This window comes from Canis lupus, chromosome 8 (genome assembly GCF_011100685.1).
Source record: "Canis lupus familiaris isolate Mischka breed German Shepherd chromosome 8, alternate assembly UU_Cfam_GSD_1.0, whole genome shotgun sequence".
Taxonomy (NCBI): Eukaryota; Metazoa; Chordata; class Mammalia; order Carnivora; family Canidae; genus Canis; species Canis lupus.
Window position 1 is genome coordinate 39,577,133 of NC_049229.1, and position 20,822 is coordinate 39,597,954.

General features: G+C 40.3%; 1 protein-coding gene across 2 annotated transcripts; it reads left to right on the forward strand.

Annotated features, from left to right (window-relative positions):
* The first annotated feature begins 156 nt into the window (after positions 1–156).
* On the forward strand, positions 157–17,136 carry CHURC1 (churchill domain containing 1). Of its 2 annotated transcripts, none has more exons than XM_038544952.1 (4): positions 157–314; positions 6,222–6,357; positions 8,235–8,305; positions 14,523–17,136. In XM_038544952.1, exons 1-4 carry the CDS (start codon positions 276–278, stop codon positions 14,613–14,615), a joined length of 339 nt encoding a protein of 112 aa, XP_038400880.1. In that variant the 5' UTR covers positions 157–275; the 3' UTR covers positions 14,616–17,136. The 2 variants fall into 2 exon arrangements, with proteins under 2 accessions (XP_038400880.1, XP_038400881.1); XM_038544953.1 differs by lacking the exon at positions 14,523–17,136 and adding an exon at positions 14,078–14,393.
* Positions 17,137–20,822: the final 3,686 nt, after the last annotated feature.

Genomic DNA, 20,822 nt, shown 5'->3' on the forward strand with positions numbered 1-20,822 from the left:
CCCCGCCTCGGGTTCCCGCCCCAGGGCGCGCGGCCCCGCCCCCTCCCTCCGTAGGTGTCGCGAGCCCCTCGCCGGGTCTCGCGCGGTTCCCTGGGAGACCGGGCTCTGCCCTAGAACAACAGCGGGCGAAGGGGGCGGAGATTCCGAGTAAGTTCGCGAGAGCCAGCCCTCCGGGGTCGAGGACTTCGGGCGCATGCGGCAACCTTGCCTTTGCTCTCGCGAGGTTTCGTCTTCCCGGAAGCGCTGGAGGACCGCGTCCCGGGAACGGCGCCGGGATGTGTGGGGGCTGTGTGGAGAAGGAGTATCCCAACCGGGTGAGCGAGTGGGCGCCGAGGACGTCTCGCTCCCGCGGCCCGTGGCCCGTGGCCAGCCCCTGGGGCTTCTCGTAGCCCCGGCCGGCCTTCCCTGAGAGGCTGGGCGCGGGCCGACCCGGCCGCTCTGCGCGTGGCGGTGACCCGGTAGCTGTCTTTAGGCGCTTGATGGCGGCGGCGTGCTCTGGCCGCGGATTCCGCGGGTCCCCGCCCGCCCCCTCCCCCCGGCGGCTGACCTCAGCCGTCACCCCACTTTCTCTCGAGTTCCAGGGCACAGCAAGGGAAACTCCACCACCATCAACAATATCCAGTCCGACGACGAAGGGACACGCCCCCCCCCCCCCCCCCCCCCAACCCCGGGTCTCCCTCTCAAGCTTGATTCGGTGAAATTCACGTTTCTTACCGAATTTCTAGCGCCGGAAGCCACCTCTGAGGCCATTTGGTATAACCCAGTGTTGCAGGGGGAACTAATGCCCGGAGAGGGGCAATCACTTGCCCAAGTTCACATTCTCTGAACCGGGAGCCAAGGCCAGAACTCAGATGACCGGCCTTTACTTTTTTTTTTTTTTTTTTTGGAAAAATCTCGGTTCTTCTCAATCTCGGGAGGTTGCCGAAGCTTTTTTTTTTTTTTTTTTTTTTTTTTTACTCTCATTCGGGATATACTTATTGAACATTTACGTGTGTAGCTAGATTACTTTGCGAGGCCAGAAAGGGATTCCAAAGAAATAAAAGGCAGCTTTCGTTGCATCCCGAGAGCTTACAGTTTAGGGGAGTAACAGTTCATAAATGCTGTTCGAGGTGTAGAGAAACGGGAGGGAAATAGCGCTGCTTCCTCAAGAGAAAGGTGGACTTCTTTTGGGATTTGAAGGCTGGTTTTGATTAGGGAAGGAAAGGAGGAGCCAGAGGCCTGGGGAATATAACAGGAACAAGGATTCTTGTCGTGGTTGGGAGGCCGGAAATCTGCAGTTTTCCGGTCTCTTGCTATCCTGAGTAATACTAAGTCTTTGGGGGAAGGATATATAACAAGAAGGCTCACGTTACAACCTTCTTGGGAAAAGGTGTAGCATTATCAAATGAAGATATGCAGCAGTTCCCATTCTAGAGAAGGAAGTGCATATGCATATGTTTCTAGAGACTTGCGTAAGAATGCTCATACCAGCATTATTTGTAGTCACAAACGGGAGAAGTGTGATAGGATCATAGAATGGAACACCATGAATGAGTAATGAAAGTGAATTAATTAAAGCGGTGGCTCTCAACAGGGTGAGGTTTTTGGTTTTGTTTGCCTCCGAAAGGATGTTTGACACTATCTGTAGACATTTTTAGTTGTCACAACTGGGGATACTACTGATACCTACTAGGTAGAGGCATTATACTGTACATTTTTGTTGCATATACTTCACTGTGTTCTGATTCATAAAAAGTTTAAAAATAAATTTTTATGAATTCAATAACGAACACTGCACTTTTCAGAGACCACACAAGGGAGGTGTTTATAGGGAAGAGTATTAAAGAGATTAGGTTGGATTCTTAATAATTGAGCTAACCAAAAGACTTAAAAATTGTATTAAGAAGTTAGATTCTGGGCAGCTCCGGTGGCCCAGCAGTTTAGCGCCGCCTTCAGCCCAGTGCATGATCCTGGAGACCCGGATCCAGTCCTACGTCAGGCTCCCTGCATGGAGCCTGCTTCTCCCTCTGCCTGTGTCTCTGCCTCTCTCTCTCTGTGTCTCTCATGAATAAATAAATAAAATCTTAAAAAAAAAAAAAAGTTAGATTCTACACTTTAGGCATTGGGCATCCATCAGAAAAAAATGAATAGAGAAATAATTCTGAAATATTTTAGGGGAATGAATCTTACGACTGTATGTTGAGGTTATGGTGGGGGGAGGGAATGTAAAAGGGAGAGCCCTACAGAGTATTTGGGGAGCCATGGCAACAGTAGTGTAGGCATGAGATAATGAAGACTTCATTTCAAGGAAAGAATTAATAGAACTCAACCCATTTAATGGCGGGAGGAACTATAGATGATCTTAGAGTTTTCAATCTAGGCAATTGGGAAATTGGAAATACCATTACAGAAATTGGAGGCATATGGGAGAGAGAACCAAAATTGGGGTTCACATGGTCAGATTGTTTGTATCACGTATCATCCAAGATTGAGAATGTAACATCCAAGGAGTCAAGTGAAAATACAGGATTGCAGTTTAGGTGTGAGATTCAGATGAGTTAGCCAAATAAAAGTGTCAAAATAGAAAGGATTTGTTTTCTTAGGAAAAGAATGTGGAGAATCAAGGAGAATCAAGGGCTGAGCTTCAAGGAATAATTTAGAAAGTGAAAATAAAGTAGAAGAAGAATAGAGAAAAGGTTTGAGGTGATTGAGAAACCAGAAAAGTACCTTTCTTTTCTTTTCTTTTTTGAAAAATGCCTTTCATAAGCACTTTTTTTCTGACTATTCTGTTCTGGAATAATTAAAGGGCTGTCATGAGGACGAATTAAAATTTTATTTGGAATTTCAGAAGGCAGATTTAGAAATCTTGAGTGGGTGGATGTTATTGGGTTGTAGGCTTTGAGTCAGAACAAAGAACTTTATAACAGATGCGCAAAAGTGGAATGGGCGACTCTTGGAGGAATTGGACTCTCTTCCTGTTCAGGAGAGATTGACCAATTGAAATCACAGAGGACCAACTCTAGGAGTTTTTGAAGTCTTGCGATATTTCTGAGAGCAGTAAGAGCAGAAACTACTTTGAGCTTAGCAAAGGAAAGGACAATAAGATGATGGTAGCAAGTATAGTGTACTCATCCAAAAAATTGGCAGAGAAAAATAATGGATTAGCATCTCAAGAAGTATTTAATTTTTTTTTAATTTTTATTTATTTGTGATAGTCACAGAGAGAGAGAGAGGGAGAGGCAGAGACACAGGCAGAGGGAGAAGCAGGCTCCATGCACCGGGAGCCCGACGTGGGACTCGATCCCGGGTCTCCAGGATCGCGCCCTGGGCGAAAGGCAGGCGCCAAACCGCTGCACCACCCGGGGATCCCTCAAGAAGTATTAAGTGTGGGGCAGCCCAGGTGTGGCAGCCCCGGTAGCTCAGCAGTTTAGCGCCGCCTGCAGCCCAGGGTGTGGTCCTGGAGACCCTGGATCAAGTCCCATGTTGGGCTCCCTACATGGAGCCTGCTTCTCCCTCTGCCTGTGTCTCTGCCTCTCTCTCTGTGTGTCTCTCATGAATAAATAAATAAAATCTTTTTTTAAAAAATATTAAGTGTGGAATGAATAGATAGTAAATATTTATCTTTGGTTTCATAAAATTTTCTGGAGACTTGTGGTAGATATTTTTCACAGATGAGAGATACTAGTCTTAGAAGACACAAATAGTGAAAGAAAAGGTTTGACAAATTGGACTTCATAAAAATCAAAACTCTTCAAAAGACATCATTTTAAAAAGGGCACACCAATAACAGGGAGAAAATATTTGTAATACAAATCTGACAGAAGACTTGTCTCTAAGATATATATAGGGGATCCCTGGGTGGCGCAGCGGTTTGGCGCCTGCCTTTGGCCCAGGGCGCGATCCTGGAGACCTGGTATCGAATCCTACGTCGGGCTCCCGGTGCATGAAGCCTGCTTCTCCCTCTGCCTGTGTCTCTGCCTCTCTCTCTCTGTGTGTGTGTGACTATCATAAATAAATAAAAATTAAAAAAAAATAAGATATATATAGAACTCTTACAACTCAGTAACTCTTAAAACTAGATAAGATAAACAATCTAACTATCAAAAAATGGGCAAAAGATTTGAATAGACTCTCCACTAAAGAAGGTACATTGTAAGGCACAATGAAAAGATGTTTAACGTTATTAGTCATGAGGGAAATGCAAATTAAAAACTATTGTGATATACCCCGTGATCAGGAGGGCTAAAATAAAAGATACAGTACCTCAGGTTGGTGAGGATATGGAGGAACTAGAACTCATGCAGTGCTGATGGGAATAGAAAATGGAAAACTTTGGAAAATTAATGAGCAGTTATAGAGTTTGCATAGATCATATTTTTACCATCTGACTCAGCAATTCCACTTCTAGATATTTACTCAAGAGAAGGGCATATATCTACACAAGACTTACTGAGTCTTTGTAGCTACCTTATTCATAATAACTTCAAGCTGAAAAGGACCCAAGTCTATCAACAGATGAATCCATTCAATGGAATACTATTTGGCAATAAAAAGCAATGAGCTTCTAGTACAACATAGATGATTAACATGGACATTATTTTGAACAAAAGAAATGGGATGCAGAATAGTGTACTGCATGGTTCTATTTATATAAAATTTTATAGCAAGCAAAACTAGTATCTAGAGATAGGAATCAGATCAAAGAATGCTTGAAGTGAGATAGGGATTGGAGGTAGATTGCAAAGCCTGAAGGATCTCCTGGGAAGATAGAAATTTTTATATCTTGATTGGTGTAGTGGTTACATTGATACATATATCTGTTAAAAGTCATTCACCTATACCCTTACAGTATATGGATTTTATTATATAGAAGCTATACTTCAGTGAAGTTTATTTTTTAAAAAATCAAAGTACCTTTTCTTAATAGTTGGAAATTTGAACTTTAACCCCAAGGCCATTTTTCCCCTTTAGCAGTTAAATTGATGTGCCTGTGATTTAGTATCTCCCAACTATATAGTTAGATTGATTTCCTCGCTTCCACCCACTCCCACCCTAACAGTTAATCTCTTCCTTAATACATAGCATCAAGGAGCCACTCCAAAGGGAGAGGTTGACTGTGGTGCTGGGAATCCAGGAAGGCTACACTATGGCATCACTTAAAGCTGGTTTTCTTGCTAGTTCATAAGCACCTAGAAGGAGGAAAGATGTGACTCATCCCCTAATCCTTCACTGTACTTTTGCACAGTATCAAGCACATAGCTGCATTGGAGAAGTGTTGATTTGACTGGTTTTTAGTCACATTAATTATTAAAGAATACTTTATGTATGGGTCAGAAATGAGGTTGAATTAGAGTATTTATAAAATTACTTCCTGAGCAATTAGTAAGCCTTTAGCAAAGACCTCCCTTGAGCTAGGAGCATAAGTTATTTACAGTTTCTTAGTGATGAAGCAAATCCCTTTCTTTTGAACACTGTGGTGTCAGTCTGATGAATTGCAGAGCTTATCTTCTCTGCCTGAATCACACATACCCTTAAGGACAGGCATCTGTAGAGATGAGGGTTTATTCTTTGCTTATTTTGTATTATTTTTTAAGGCATAAAAAAAAATGCAATTTCAACTATCAACTGACCATCACATTGTATAAGATCATTTTTATCATTAGTTCAGTGCTTCTATTTTTTTAAAAAATATTTTATTTATTCATGAGAGAGAGAGGCAAAGACAGGCAGAGGAAGAAGCAGGTTTCATGCAGGGAGCCTGACATGGGACTCGATCCTAGGTCTCTAGGATCACGCCCTGGGCTGAAGGTGGCGCTAAACCGCTGAGCCACCCGGGCTGCCCCAGTGCTTCCATTTTGATTGTATTTTAATTCTAGTTTTATGCTATGCCTCATTTAATATTGTTGGCTATTAGATTCTTCTGATTTTTCCTCTTCACATTTTATATTATTAAAGCTTTATTAAGTTTCTAAATATCCATTTGCATTTAGTCCTCTCAAACACAGTTGCAATCCTCAGAGACTTACTGCTTAACACTGCTTCAGTTTTAGTTGCCATAAATAGCACTTCTAGAGGAAAGCTAGTAATTTAAAAAATCACTTAGTACAGACTTCAAGCAAGTAAATTCTGGCCATGGTTTTTTGGGGGTGGTTTTTTGCCTTTAGAAATTTTTAGTCTATTAATTATTTTCACCACGGATTTTGAAATAGAAGAAAATTAAATTCCTATTTTTAATATCTTAGGGTAACATCTGCCTGGAGAATGGCTCTTTCTTGCTGAACTTTACAGGCTGTGCAGTGTGCAGTAAGCGGGATTTTATGCTGATCACAAACAAATCTTTGAAAGAGGAAGATGGTGAAGAAATAGTTACCTATGATCGTAAGTAGAGTTTTTATTTTCATGCAAATCTGGTGGCAGAGACCTGCTCTAGAAAGCTGATATGTTGTGCCTACTGATACGTTGTATTTTATGAGGCCTGTTTCTATATTGTATTGCAACAGAGTTGCTAGTTCAGTTTTTAAGAGGAAGATAAATATGATGCTAGTAAATATGATGCTAGCTAGCATCATCAGATTCTGCCTAAGTGACTTTTGCAGATGACTGAAGCTTATGATTCAGGTACCATTTTTTGTTTATTTATTATTATTATTTTTTTTTTTAAGATTTTATTTCTTGGGATCCCTGGGTGGCGCAGCGGTTTAGTGCCTGCCTTTGGCCCAGGGCGCGATCCTGGAGACCCAGGATCGAATCCCACGTCGGGCTCCCAGTGCATGGAGCCTGCTTCTCCCTCTGCCTGTGTCTCTGCCTCTCTCTCTCTCTCTCACTGTGTGCCTATCATAAATAAAATAAAAATTAAAAAAAAAAGATTTTATTTCTTTATTCATGAGGGACAGAGAGAGGCAGAGACAGGCTGAGAGAGAAGCAGGCTGGGTTCAGGGAGCCTGATGCAGAACTTGATCCCAGGACTCCAGGATCACACCCTGGCCCGAAGGCAGACACACAACCACTGAGCTACCCAGGCATCCCGTTTGTTTGTTTATTCTAAAGTCTTTATGCCTTCTGAAACAAGACGGAGACTTTTTTTTTAACCCTATGGTCATTCATGTGAGTTTTCTTTTTTTTACTATAGTCTAATACAGTGATGTCCTCCAACAGCTACTAAAATGTTTAGGGCTATTTGCTGCCATACAGAATGACCCTGGGATGTTACGGTTTTTTAGTCTTGTTTCTGCTCTCAGCTTTTTTTTGTCTTCTTTCTCATTATCTTTCTGTGCTACCTTCATATGCTGTTCCTCATCCTCTATGCTGAGGAACCAAATAAATAAGCTCTGTATCATAAAAATGAATCAGATCTGAGGTTGGCACTCTAAGAATTTTTGTGAGTAAATTAAGTGTGTGTACATTTTAGCAAGTAGGTATGGTGATGATAATTTAAACTGTTTATATCCTCTTTTTGCTTGTCACCTGGTTCTTCAGTATGTTCTGAATATATGAGGAATAAATGTGCAAATAATGATATTTTGTAAAAAAGATATGAGAGACACTAAGCCTTTAGTCATTGAAAATGTTCTAAATATTCTAAGTGTTCTAAAGTAGAACAGTCTTTTTCTTTATTTCAGGAATAACCCTTTCAACTCTATTTTAAAGAGGTAGTAGGACACAGTGGTTAAGAGCAAGGGCTCTGGAGCCAGAATGCATGGGTTTGAATTCTGTTTCCCACACTTCTAGCTCAGTAGTCTTGCTAATTGCTTAACTGTGGTGTGCCTTTGTTTCTTTATCCTTAAAAAGGTGATAACAATAGGATCTACCTCTTTGGGTTTTGAGAAGATTAAGTAAGTAAACAGATAAAAAGTACTTAGAACTATATCTGGCACACATTAGGCACTCAATAAATCATATTTTTTTTAAAAATCCTATTTATGATCATATTTTTAAGGAGTCTTATTATTAAATTCATTTTAATGTCTAGCATTGGCTTTTTATGATTGTTTTTTGTAGTACAGTTTCTAGAAGTCCTGAGAATGGGAATTAGTATATGCCTGTTAAATCTCTGAGTTGAGGCCATTCGTTATGTAGTGTTGCTATGTGATGGATTTTGGGTTTCTTATCAAGGTAGATATTAGAATGGGTTTCCTGCTGCTGTGTTAAATATATCAGTTTTTCTTATAAAGCAATACCTTACTGAAAATAGAAATTTTACTGCCTTAAGAGACCTTCCGACACTTAATTATTTAAATCTCTCTCTGTTTTGGCAGATCTGTGTAAGAATTGTCATCACATAATAGCCAGGCATGAGTACACATTCAGTATCATGGATGAATTTCAGGTAAATGTATATATATGGTATATTATTGTGGGGAGGGATAATAAATGTACTTTTGTAAATATAAATATAGTTTTAATAAGTGGAGTACTAGTAAATATTAAAGGAGACCATCCTTCTCTTCTAATTGTGTATGTTAGGAGAGACACTTTAGATGTACATTGATCTGTTCCAAGCTGTCTTCATAAGAGTCACAAATCAAAATGCATGATATCTCAAGCCTGTCATTTTTGTTTTTAAAGAATAGCACATTGTGGGCTCTTATGAGGTTACAATTGTGCTTGTTTTTTTCTCTATCCAGTTATGTAATTGCACAGTTGTTGGTTTTTATGAGTGTTGGCTTGCCCACTGCCCTCATACTTGCTGAGCATGGGAATTCTGATAAGGAGGTTATCCATGTCTTCCCCAGTAGGCACATAGAGTCGAGCAACTTTGTAGTCTCAGCTGTGGTAAGATATTGTAATATAATTCGTTAAGTAAAATGATAGGATGGCTGTACCAAGGTTGGAGGAAAGAAGCTGGACCACCGAGCACATGAAGAATTGTACAGAAGGCTGCTGTATGCCTGAGTTGTTGAAGATTCACAGATCATCTGATGGTCAGGTAGAAAAGCTGGGCAGTGGGGCAGAGCCAGGGGTAACCTGGTAACCATAAGGACACACTAGAGCCTGTATCTGTCTCTTACTACCTCCATTTTCAAGCCTTCAGATTGACTTACTTATTTAGAGTGAACTACGTATTCATCTATAGGATATAAAATTCAGGTTAGAGCTTTTAACAGGCAGGGGAGTTTTTTTTTTTAAGTCCTTCCAATTTGGGTAGCATTTTATTTTATTTTTTTAAATTTTCTTTATTTATTTATTCATGAGAGACACAGAGAGATAGGCAGAGGGAGAAGCAGGCTCCCTGCAGGGAGCCTGATGCAGGACTGGAACCCAGGACCTCAGGATCATGACCTGAGCCAAAGGCAGAAGCTCAACCACTGAGCCATCCAGGTACCCCTGGGTAGCATTTTAATTAGAAAAAAATAATAGGGATCCCTGGGTGGCGCAGCGGTTTGGCGCCTGCCTTTGGCCCAGGGCGTGATCCTGGAGACCCAGGATCGAGTCCCACGTCGGGCTCCCGGTGCATGGAGCCTGCTTCTCCTTCTGCCTGTGTCTCTGCCTCTTTCTCTTCTCTCTGTGGACTATCATAAAAAATAAATAAATAAATAAATAAATAAATAAATAAATAAATAAATAAATAAATAAATAAATATTATAATAATAATAATCTTCATAACAGAATCTTACAGTATAGCCATTCTCATTCATTTGTATTTTAGTGTAGAAGAAAGCACTTATACACCTGTCAGAATCCGGTCTGATATGTTGTGATTAATCTGTACAACATCTTGTCAGCATCCAAAAATTATGTCTCAAAAGATATTTATATGTTATATGTAACTTAGGGCAAAATCAAGATCTCAGTGAATGAGTAGTGGCCAGATAGGGGATGGAGCATATCCTGGGCTTAAAGAAGCAGCTCTGTCCTTTCATGAGTGGAAAGGATGGCTTCTAGTCATTTTTCAGAAGCTCCTGAAGCCCCTTAAACTTTTTAGGGCCCTAAATGGCTGTTAAGATTGCCCTAATTAAGCCATTGCCCATCACTGCCATGAGAGCAAAGCCTAGCTGATTTCCTTTATGACTGAATGCAGCCATTTTCAAAACTGCCCCAGAAATGACTTCAGAGTAGGGAGAAGAAGATAAAGAAAGATGGTTTGTATTGACAACTTGTAGACAGTGAAATTCTCTTCGAAAAACCCCAACTCTTAAACTGGGCTTTCCACTTCATCTTCTCTCTCAACATCTGCTTCCTTCCACCTGTATTCTAGATCTACCATCAGATTCATTTTCTGAAAGTGATGCTTTAGACCACCACTGTGGCCCTTCCATAGCTCATTTTAGCTACAGTGTAATATCTGAGCTCCTCATTTCAGTGTTCTCATGGGGCTGGCCACCTTCCCTCTCTCTTCTTTCCCACTAGTCTCATTGGCTTACCACATATAGCATTGTCCAACCTCAGACTCTTCCCTCTGTCCCAATAGAGAGGAAGATTTGTATTCTTTCCTCCCTAAGGCTACCCTTTCTACATTTCCTCACCAATCTACTCTCTATCCAGAATCTTCTTTTGTCTCCCTGGGTTTTAAAATATTTCTTACAGTAAATATACTTGATTCATCATTGGTTAAAAAATAAGTCAAAAATCTTTCATTTCACTCAGCTACTTCTGTGATTCCTCTTCTAGCATCTTCATCCTTCCTTTTCCTTCTTTACTTGAATAGGTCTTTACCCTATTCTCTTTATTTCCCCGTGCTCCTCTTAACCATCTGCAAACTGATTTTCATTTTCACTCTACTAAAACTATTCTCTCAGAGGTCTCCTATAATGTAGCTGAATGCTGTGACCTTGCCTCCATTCTTAGCTCTTTTATCATCTCTCTTGGGTCTGGTTTTGTCAACCATTGTGGTTTTTGAAGGATTTCTTCCCTTGGGGTCCATAGTGCCAGACTTTTTCTTTCTTTTTAAAATTATTTTGAGTCTTCTTTTGCTTTTTCCCTGGTTTCCCTTCCTATTGTTCCCTAACTGATTTTCCCCTGAGCTTTGGTCTCCAGTCAGAACCTTCTCTTTACTTTCTCAAATAGTGAGTACACGCCCACTCAGGCTCACTTGAAACCCATCAGCTGTCTCACAGATGTCATTCTTGAATGCTAATAACCCTGTTTTGTTTTAAATGTCTTCTGGGGAAAAGGAGGCAGAATAGTGTTTTAACCTTCATCACCCAGCTTCAGTTTGCTGTATTTATACCTCACATCTCCCTATAGGATTATTTTGAATCAAATCCCAACTATATCACCACTTCTGTCAATATTTCAGAACATATCTCTAAAAGACAAGAATTCTGTTTTTAAAATAACCACAGTATCATTGCTAAAGTGAGATTTTTCTGATGGCACAAGTAGGGAGAAAAGTAGAGACAGGAGTAGAGAGTTTAAGCAGAAAATACATTATAAATGATAACAGGTATCCTTTATTTTTTTGTATCACCCTAAAAGTCACTGAAAGGACTATGTGTTTGCCTTAGGAAACAAAAGGGAATCTGTGAGACTGCCTTCTATTCCACTGTGGGCTAGGAAAGGAAAGGACTTGAGGTCAGAATTAATAGTTTTTGAAGAAAATGGCCATGGGATGCACAGAATAAAGCAAAGGATCTGGTCTTCTCAAAAGTGTGATTCCACATACTCCACTCTTCTTCCAAATGTCTGTCGCTGTATTTACCCCAGGTGGAACCTTTGAGGGTCTCCATGAATGACTGGAGGGAATTCTCATTCTCCCAACTTGGCCAGTTTTGATAAAAGGTGCCTTGATCACGGTGGAACAGGGAGATGTGTTCTAGCATTCCAAGTTAGAATTCTAGACACATTTTCCCACAGAAGTACTACTATGTATGGCTAGATTCTATAGTACTTGTACAATGAATTTGAAAGACTCCCTGGAATTTCCTGGCAATCTAACTGCTGCGGTCAACATTACTTTTGTGGGAAACTGCTTTTGAATTCCAAATAATTGACCTACAGTGAAATTTGGATTCCAAACCAGCTATAAATTAAAGATTACAGGTGCAATCAGTCTTATTTAATAATTTAATAATTACTGTCTTTCCAGATTATACCACATGTTAGGTTTTTTTCTTGCTCTCCAGTTACATTATACATTTTGCAAGGTCAGACCTGCCCTTGCCTTCTCTCATGTCTGCCAGTGTACCTAGCACATTGCAGAGCATTGAGATACTTAATAAAAACTTGTCAATGGATAGATTGGGTGAAAACTCAGATGTTCATCAAGCTTCACACATACTCCCATTTGGAATTTATTATTGTTTTCTTCTTCATTTCCAGTGAGAGGTTCCCATCCTACTAGTAATGTCTCACAGGTGAAAGCAGAAGTTTTTTTTTTTTTTTTTTTTTTTTTTAAAGCAGAAGTATTTTAGAGCAGTAAAAGACCTTGTATAGGGGGGATTTTTATTTCAAATTTTTTAAGGTTTATTTTTGGGGTGGGGGGAGGGAAGAAGGAGAGAATCTTCAGGCAGACTCTCTGCTGAGCGTGGAGCCCAGCATGGGGCTCCTCTCATGACCCTGAGGCCATAATCTGAGCCGAAACCAAGAGTTGGACACTTATCAACTGAGTCACTAGGCGCCCCTGTTTCTTTTTTTAATTTATGAGACCTATGTTTGTTCTCTGAGCTCTAGCCTCTACTTATCAATATTGTATGAGTAGAGTAGACCTTGAAATTAAGTGTGGCCTTAAAGAAACAATCTTTCTCTTGTCACAGCTAAGCTCCCCACTGAACTCACTGGTAGGAAGCAGAAATGCAGTTACCTGGTTCTGAGTCTCTGAACCATAGTTGTTTATCTCTGTGACCCTCTCTCAAGTGACTGTCCATACCCATGAAATATAAACCACCTTGACTGACCAATCCCTAGACAGCTAACAATCTCATTTTAAGTGTGGAAATACTAATCGATTTAACATTAAGTTTATTTTCCTGAAGAATATAAAAAAAACTTTTTAAGCCAAAGCTTGAAAGGAAATATGTGTGTATAGTTTATGACCCATATTAAATATTCTAAAAGGGGATAACTATAAAAATAGGACTTTGCCCTAGGAGTTTTCCCTAAAACAAATCTCTTCAGTCACCAGCCTGCACATTTTTCAAAATTGTATTTCCAATATAGTTAACACACAGAGTTATACTAGTTTCAGGTGTACAGGATAGTGACTCAACCCTTTCATACATCACCCGGTGCCCTCCTTAATCCCAGTCCCCTATTTCCACCATCCCATCCCTCTGGGGGATCAGTCTGTTCATCAGTTTGTTCTCTGTAGCTAAGAGTCTGTTTCTTGGTTTGTGTGCATCTTTGTCTTTTCCTTTGCTCATTTGTTTCATTTCTTAAATTACACATAGAAGTGAAGTTACGTGGTATTTGTCTTTCTCTGACTTCACTTAGCCTGATATACTCCAGGTCCATCTATGTCATTGCAAATGGCAAGGTTTCATTCTTTTTTGTCAGCCTGGATATTTGTTAAGCCCAAGAAACATAAACTCCTAAAATAGATCAAATTCCAGACAGCTAGCTATCTAAATATGAGGCATGCCATACGAGTAGATTTAACTTAATTGTATATTTTCTTGGAGTAGATAAAAATAGTTGTTTTAGTTTGGGATCGATCTTTCATTCTTTCTTTTTAAAAATCATTTCTGTTGCTGAGTAGTCTTAAATAATCTAGAAAGGAGCAGCTCTAAGAATAGGAATTTGTCCTTAGAGACCCACACTTAAATTGCTTCACTACTTTAAATAGAAGCACTAGGGGCGCCTGGGTGGCTTAATCTGCGGAGCATCTGGCTCTTGGTTTCAGCTCAGGTCATAATCTCAGGGTCATGGGATTGAACACCCCCAGCTCCCACTCCCCTTCTGTCCTACCGTCCTATCCCTCCTATCAGCATGGAGCCTGCTTAAAATTCTCCTCCCTCTCCTGCCCCTCTGCCACCCAACTCCCCATCCCCACACCCCCTCATCCTCCCACCCTCCGCCCATGGGCACATGCACACACACTCTCTCAAATAATGAATGAATTAATTAAATAGCACTAATCAAGCTCAGTGTGTATTTGGAGATATATATATATATAAATATATATATATATATATATTTTTTTTTTTTTTCTTTTTCTTTTAGGAGAGGGAAGTTGAGAAGGGGCAGAGGGAGAGAGAGAAAGAGTCCTAAGCAGGCTCCATGCGCAGTGCGGTGCCTGACTGCAAGGTTCCCTCTCATGACTCCCAAGATCATGACCTGAGCCGAAATCAAGAGGCGGATGCTTAACTGACCCAGCTCCCCAGGTGCCCCTAGTCCAATATGTGCTTTAATCCAAGAAATAGCCATGCATTTCCAAGATGATATTCTTGTGTACATAGTAAATAAAGTATCAGCATGTGTTCAATTTACATAAACAAGACTCCAGAATACACAGAATAAACCTAAGACATCTCTGATAGGTGTTGAAGAAATTAATGTGCAGAGGGAATATCCATTCCAATTTGTAGGGAATAGCTTTACTAGAATAAGTAATGAAGTGTCTTTCTCCCTGTTCCTCAATCTTATTATGCACTTTATCTTGTTCTAGGAGTACACCATGCTATGTCTGTTATGTGGCAAAGCTGAAGATACTATCAGTATCCTCCCTGATGACCCTCGACAAATGACATTGTTATTCTAAGGATCCTTCTGCAGTTCAGTTCTGTAGTAACTATGTTGTGTTGGTTTACAATACAGCAAGCCTGATGGTTTGTCTTACTTAGTTCATAATGAAAATTATTTGCATATTTTTTCTGCTTAGACTTAACTATTGTTTGTAATTTGTAAAAATTAATTAAGGGGATTATATTCTTCTGCTAAAGTTTCCAGTTCACATCAGAATGAAGCTAGAATGAAGAATCTGTTAGAAATGATGTGGCTAGAAAATAAAACCAGAATGGGAGCATACCTAAATCTCAGGTCTTGGTTCCAATAAAAGGAACCAGGGGCTCCTTGGAGAAATGATAAATTCAAGACTGGGGCAGTAAATATACAAGATGAGCTTGAAACATGTGCCACAAGGAAAGTGCAAAAACAAACACACAAAAACCTATAAAACATAATTATTGGGAGTGTGTCAAAGGGACAAAAGAGCCAACTGAAGGAGCTTCCAGTGACTGAAGTTAGAACAGTTTGAGCAACAAAATAAAGTAGTATTGAATTATAACCCAAATACTAAATATCCATTAAGTCCTTACTGATAGGGGCACCTGGGTGGCTCAGTTGGTTGAGCATCTGCCTTTGGCTCAGGTCGAGATCCCAGGGTCCTGGGATTGAGTCCCACATCGGGCTTCCTGCATGGAGCCTGCTTTTCCCTCTGCTTATGTCTCTGCCTCTCTGTGTCTTTCATGAATAAATAAATAAAATATTAAAAAAAAAAGTCCTTACTGATATAAATAAATGACTGAATACATAAATACATAAGTTGGAAGAATAGACATCTCCCATGCAGAAGAATTTCGAATTTTAAATAATATATGTAGATACTCCCCGCTCCTTAAGGGTGGGTTATTCACATCAGCTTCCTTTCAAAGAATGTTGTAGAGTATGCAGAGGGAGAAAAGTAACTTTATGATAGAAAAACCTAACATACACTAGCTCTACCAAATGATCAGCATTAACATCCTCGATGATAATCCTATCGATAATAGCTTGTACTGTTGATACGATATGATGGAAGGGCACTTTACCTTTGTGGTCTTCCTCTTCCAAACCCATAACCCTATCTAATCATGAGAAAAACATCAGAGAAATCCCAATTGAGGGCCAGCCTACAAAATAACTGACCAGTACTCCTCAAAATTGTCAAGGCCATAAAGAGAAGTCTGGGAAACTCTCAAGCCCAAGATCATAAAGAGGTGTGACAACTAAATACAACGAAGTGTCCTGGGACAGAAAAAGGACATTTGGTTGAAACTAGCAAAATCTGAATAAAGTGTGGACTTTAATTAATATAAATAAACAATAATTTCATCTGCTGCAAAGAGATCTTAGAATATTTCACCTTGTATAGTTGAAAGAATACTGGTTTGAGTGTTGTGAACCCTGGCATGTAGGTCTTTCTACCTTTTGGTAGCAGTATAACCATTAAGCAAAGCGTAACTCTGGTCTTTATTGTCCCATTTCTGTTAGATTGGGCTAATAAAAATTGATATTTTACTACTTCTGATATATTGTTAGAAGATCCAAGTGGAATAATGAATGTAAAATGAATGCTTTGGGAAGCCTATAACGTATAATATGCGATGAGATGGCTTTGGTTCTTTCTGAGACCAAAACTTGAAGTGTCAGACATTAGAGACAACATTGTTACCTCTTCATATCTAAGAAATTTGGAAATTCTGAACTGAAGCTTTACTTGTAACGGAAAAAAATGAGCAAAGTGTTCATTGTTGATACCAGGGAAGTTTTGTTATATAACAACAACAACAATAATAATGCTGAGGTTTATTAAGTACTTACTATGTGCCAAAGCCTTTTTAAACACTTATTCATCCTCACAACTCCATGAAATAGGTACTGTTGTTATCCAGTGTTAGAGCCAAAGAAACTAAAGCACAAAGAAGTTAAGGAACCTAAGGTCACACAATGAGTATAATGACTCCATCTCAACACTACTGTTTGGGGCACATGAAGTCTAAGGGTCTGGTGAGGTTAGGAAGAAGCTGAGAATGTCAGTGACAGCATCTGAGGAATCTAGGCCTGTCAGACCAAGATTTGTTATTCAGAAAAGTTAAGTCATCTCCTTAGAGATCAGTTGTGTTATTCCTGGAAAATGTTTTCCACTTTTCTGCAAATCTATATCTGACCTGCTGAGGAAATCATTTGGTGAAATGGATCCAGAAAGCAGAGAATGCTTCATTACTTTAAATAGCAGCAGTAAGCCCATTATAGCCTCTGAATTGTCCCTTCTTGGAGTTTGCTAATGTTTCCAACTTAGTCATTTGGAGCTCAAGAGTACGATTTTATAAGCCCCGACTGATAGACTCATCTCTTATAGACTGAATAAATTATCTATCTGTTTTGGACTATATATTGTGAAATTTAAAACAAGATCCTCTCCACATATGTCATTATTAAACCAAATTTGTGCTGTGTTGTGTGATACTTTATTTTCTGGAATTCTTGGATGGATCTAATCAAATAAAGACCTCTTGAACCCAGTTCTAAATCCATATTTTTCTGTTCAGATAAAGAGGAGCCAGGCAAAAACATCAGTCTTCTTTACTTCCCTTCCTGAGATACAAGAAAGAAAAGGAATCATCTAGAGATATAATTGGGAAAGTGAACTTGCCCTGGCATCTTCTTCTTTGTCTACTTACTCCATGACGTGTAGATTTGGAGTCTGCATACTTAAGCTCTTGGAGTCAAAGCTCAACATGTGTGTTTTGTTGTTTTAGCTGATGTAGTCTTTCTAAAATAGTCTTGGTTTCTCTCAGTCCTAATTAATTTATATATTGTAGACACAACCAGATACGGTTCATTACTTATAAGTAATTACTAAAAAGTATATGTCCACTGTTATTTATCAAAATATCGAGAATTCTTTCTGTTTCTTTTTTGTGAGCAAGGTTAAGTTACTTCACTGAATTTGAGGCTCTCAGTTTTAGGCTGTGTGTTTCTTGACTGTAGTACAGTTTGTATTGTAAGATACAGTCTGGTTGGATGGAAAGGAAACCAAGAGACCTAAGTCTAAAATTTGCTACCTGCTCATGTTGGGACATTGGGCAAGTAACTTACCTTCACCTCGGTTCTTCAAAGGAAAAATAGAAATAATCATGCCTCCTCCACAGTTTTATTTTTTATTTTTATTTTTTTAAATTTTTTTTAAATTTTTATTTATTTATGGTAGTCACAGAGAGAGAGAGAGAGAGAGGCAGAGACACAGGCAGAGGGAGAAGCAGGCTCCATGCACCGGGAGCCCGATGTGGGATTCGATCCCGGGTCTCCAGGATCGCGCCCTGGGCCAAAGGCAGGCGCCAAACCGCTGCGCCACCCAGGGATCCCTATTTTTTATTTTTTAAAAGATTTTATTGGAGAGTGAGAGAGTGAGCACAAGCAGTGGGGAGGGGCAGAGGGAGAAGCAGACTCCCCCACTGAGTGGGGAGCCCGGCACAGGTGTGTCTGCACAGAGCTTTTAAATCAAATGATATATCAGTGAAAATGTTTTTAAGTTGTGCAATGCTATGTACAGGCAGTTATCAGTGATCTTTATGAAGGAACTCTGAAATAGACGGAAACGTCATTGTACAGGCTTTGGGGCACCTGGCTAGCTCAGTTGGTTAAGTGTCTGACTCTTGATTTCAGATCAGGTCATAACTCAGGGTTGTGGGATCAAGCCCCTGTTGGGCTCCATGTTCAGTGGGGCATCTGCTGGAGATTCTCTCCCTCTTCCTCTGCCTTACCCCTCAAGCACATGTCCACACTTTCAAATAAATAAATCTGGAAAAAAAAAAAAAGTACAGTCTTTATAGTCAGACTGACCTGAGTTTAACTTTTAACTGCTATTTGGAGCCCTTTGTCATTGGCAGGTGTCTTGAATTCTTTAAACAGAAAAATTCTTCCTAGGGTCAGTATGAGAATTAAGTGATCTAATATATATATAAAGTGTGTGAGTGCACTAAATAGTCAATAAATGATAGTTTGGATGACAGTTGTGATGGTGATTATAGAGTTTGGCTCAGTATTTCTTAAACTAAGGAGATATCACTGTGGGAACATAGTCATGGAAATAATAAATTTCAGTGTGTGTACTTTGACTCCCTAAAATCATTTACCCCAAGCTTTGTTTTTTTGTTAGAGCTCTCTGTGAAATGATTGTCCTGTCCCTCCTCTAAATTGAGTGACATCATCTTTGCTCTCTGGGAAAGCTTGTTTATGAGATGCCTTCCTACTTCTGAGTGCCCTTAGGGGAATTTGATGAAAAGATTGAATGTGGGTGATTATATTAAGCTTTGTCATGTCTGTTTATGACCATAAAGTGATACTTCTGAGAACAAAAGGGAGACAAACGAGGTGAGGAATAAAGGAAACAATTTCTCACTTCTCTTCATTGTAACTACAGCACAACCAAAGATTTAGTGAAAACGAAATGTCCTTGTGAAAGAAGTTCCTCCAGTCCTGCTGCCTTCCCTGTTTCCTGCTGAGCCAATCTGGTCAGGTCCCTTCTGAAGCATATAGCATTTTCCATACCCAAGTGAGGAGCTTTTTTCTTAGCATTATGGCTCTTACTGACTCTCTGCAAGATCATTTCCACTGTTAATTCCTAATCCTTTGGGAATCTTTAAATAATTTCTTCAACTTGAGCCTCATGGGAAAGACCCAACACATTGTACTGGCATATCAGGCCCTAAATGGCCTGTGGCATAATGCCAGTATCCAGGATAGCTGCACTGTTATTAGACCTAGCAACAGCCTTTAGCACTATGGAGATGATGAACAAATCATACTAGCATCCAGTATGAATTCTGTATTTCATTTCTCCTGAAAAGTGGTTTGTCTGCAGTTACTGCTCTAAAATCAGTTACTGCGTGGTCCTGCCCTCAAAAAACCCACACCCCAGCTGTTGGCTTTAAGAGGAGGAATCTTGAGAGGCTTGATTTTTCGAGAATCAAATTAAGGGTGGCCTTAATTTAGCAGAAGGCCCTGCAAAAGAGTGCCAGGGGATTCCCACCGTAATGCTCAGGTTACCCGTCTTGAAATAGAGCACCACGGATGGCATAGCTTTAGTTGAAAGTCAGACAGTGAGGATCCTTAACCTTTATTCCACATTGACTTCTCAGATGATGCAGGTGCTTGGGAAATCGTTATGGGAACACCACAGGAGAGGAATCCCACCCCCACCCAGCATTGGGGTTTGTAAGCAGTGTGTCCAGTTTGGAGAACTGTCCCTTCAGGGCTTCAGTGAAGAAAGTAAAATGTTCCATCTAGTGGTCAAGGAAGGAAAGATAAAGTGAACAGTTTCCAGGAAACCATTTGTGAGGCAAAGTGACAGGGCAGTGGCCTTTCAGCAGGTGTCTTTTCTAGAATATGATAGGACCTGGCCTTGGTGGTGTTGGCACCTTTTGAGTATGCCTGTACTTGTTGAGGAATCTGGGGCACCATCCTTACAAAGCCATTTGGCAGAACCGTGTTCTCACAGGGAAGAGCTATCCTGTTGGCAGGTTATGAACAGTCTGTCTAAAGGGAGGCCCTTCCCCGTTCCCACCCTCATGGAAGAAAAAATGAAATCAATCATTCATGCCTACACTGGTTTGTCTTGTGCCTGAATCTGTGAGTTTGGGAAAGACGGATAACATGTGAACTATAAAAAAGAGGGAGTCAGTCTAGCAAAGCATCAGAGACAAGTGTTAATCAGCAAGGGGATCGGGGAAAGAAAAAGGGCCTTCTGCATCCCCAGTACTGCACCCTCCTGACCCTTGCCATTCAATTGAAGTTGACCACATTAATTCCCCAGCAACATTGCAAAGTGCAGGCGATGTTGAGTTGGCCCAGTATCTACAGTGAGAGTGACATCTTCCTGATTGGAGTCCTCTAAGGAACCTCCCACTAGTCTCAGCTGAAAGGCCTGCTGTCTTTTCCTTTCCTTTACCTCTCCTTACCGTCCCCCTCCCTATCCCCTACCCCAGTTCTGGAGCCATTAAATAATAACACAGTTCACACTTCCTGCAACTCCACCTGCCACCACAGACCCTGGCCAGAGCCTGCTCTCCAGCCAGTAGTTAGGATATCCCTCTGATTGGAGCCTCCCTCTATCAAGCTTTTTTGTGTTGCTAGTTCCCTGTGCCACCTGCAGGACTGTACCATCCCTCTACCCTCATCAAGCAAGAAGACACAGAGAGCCTGGCCA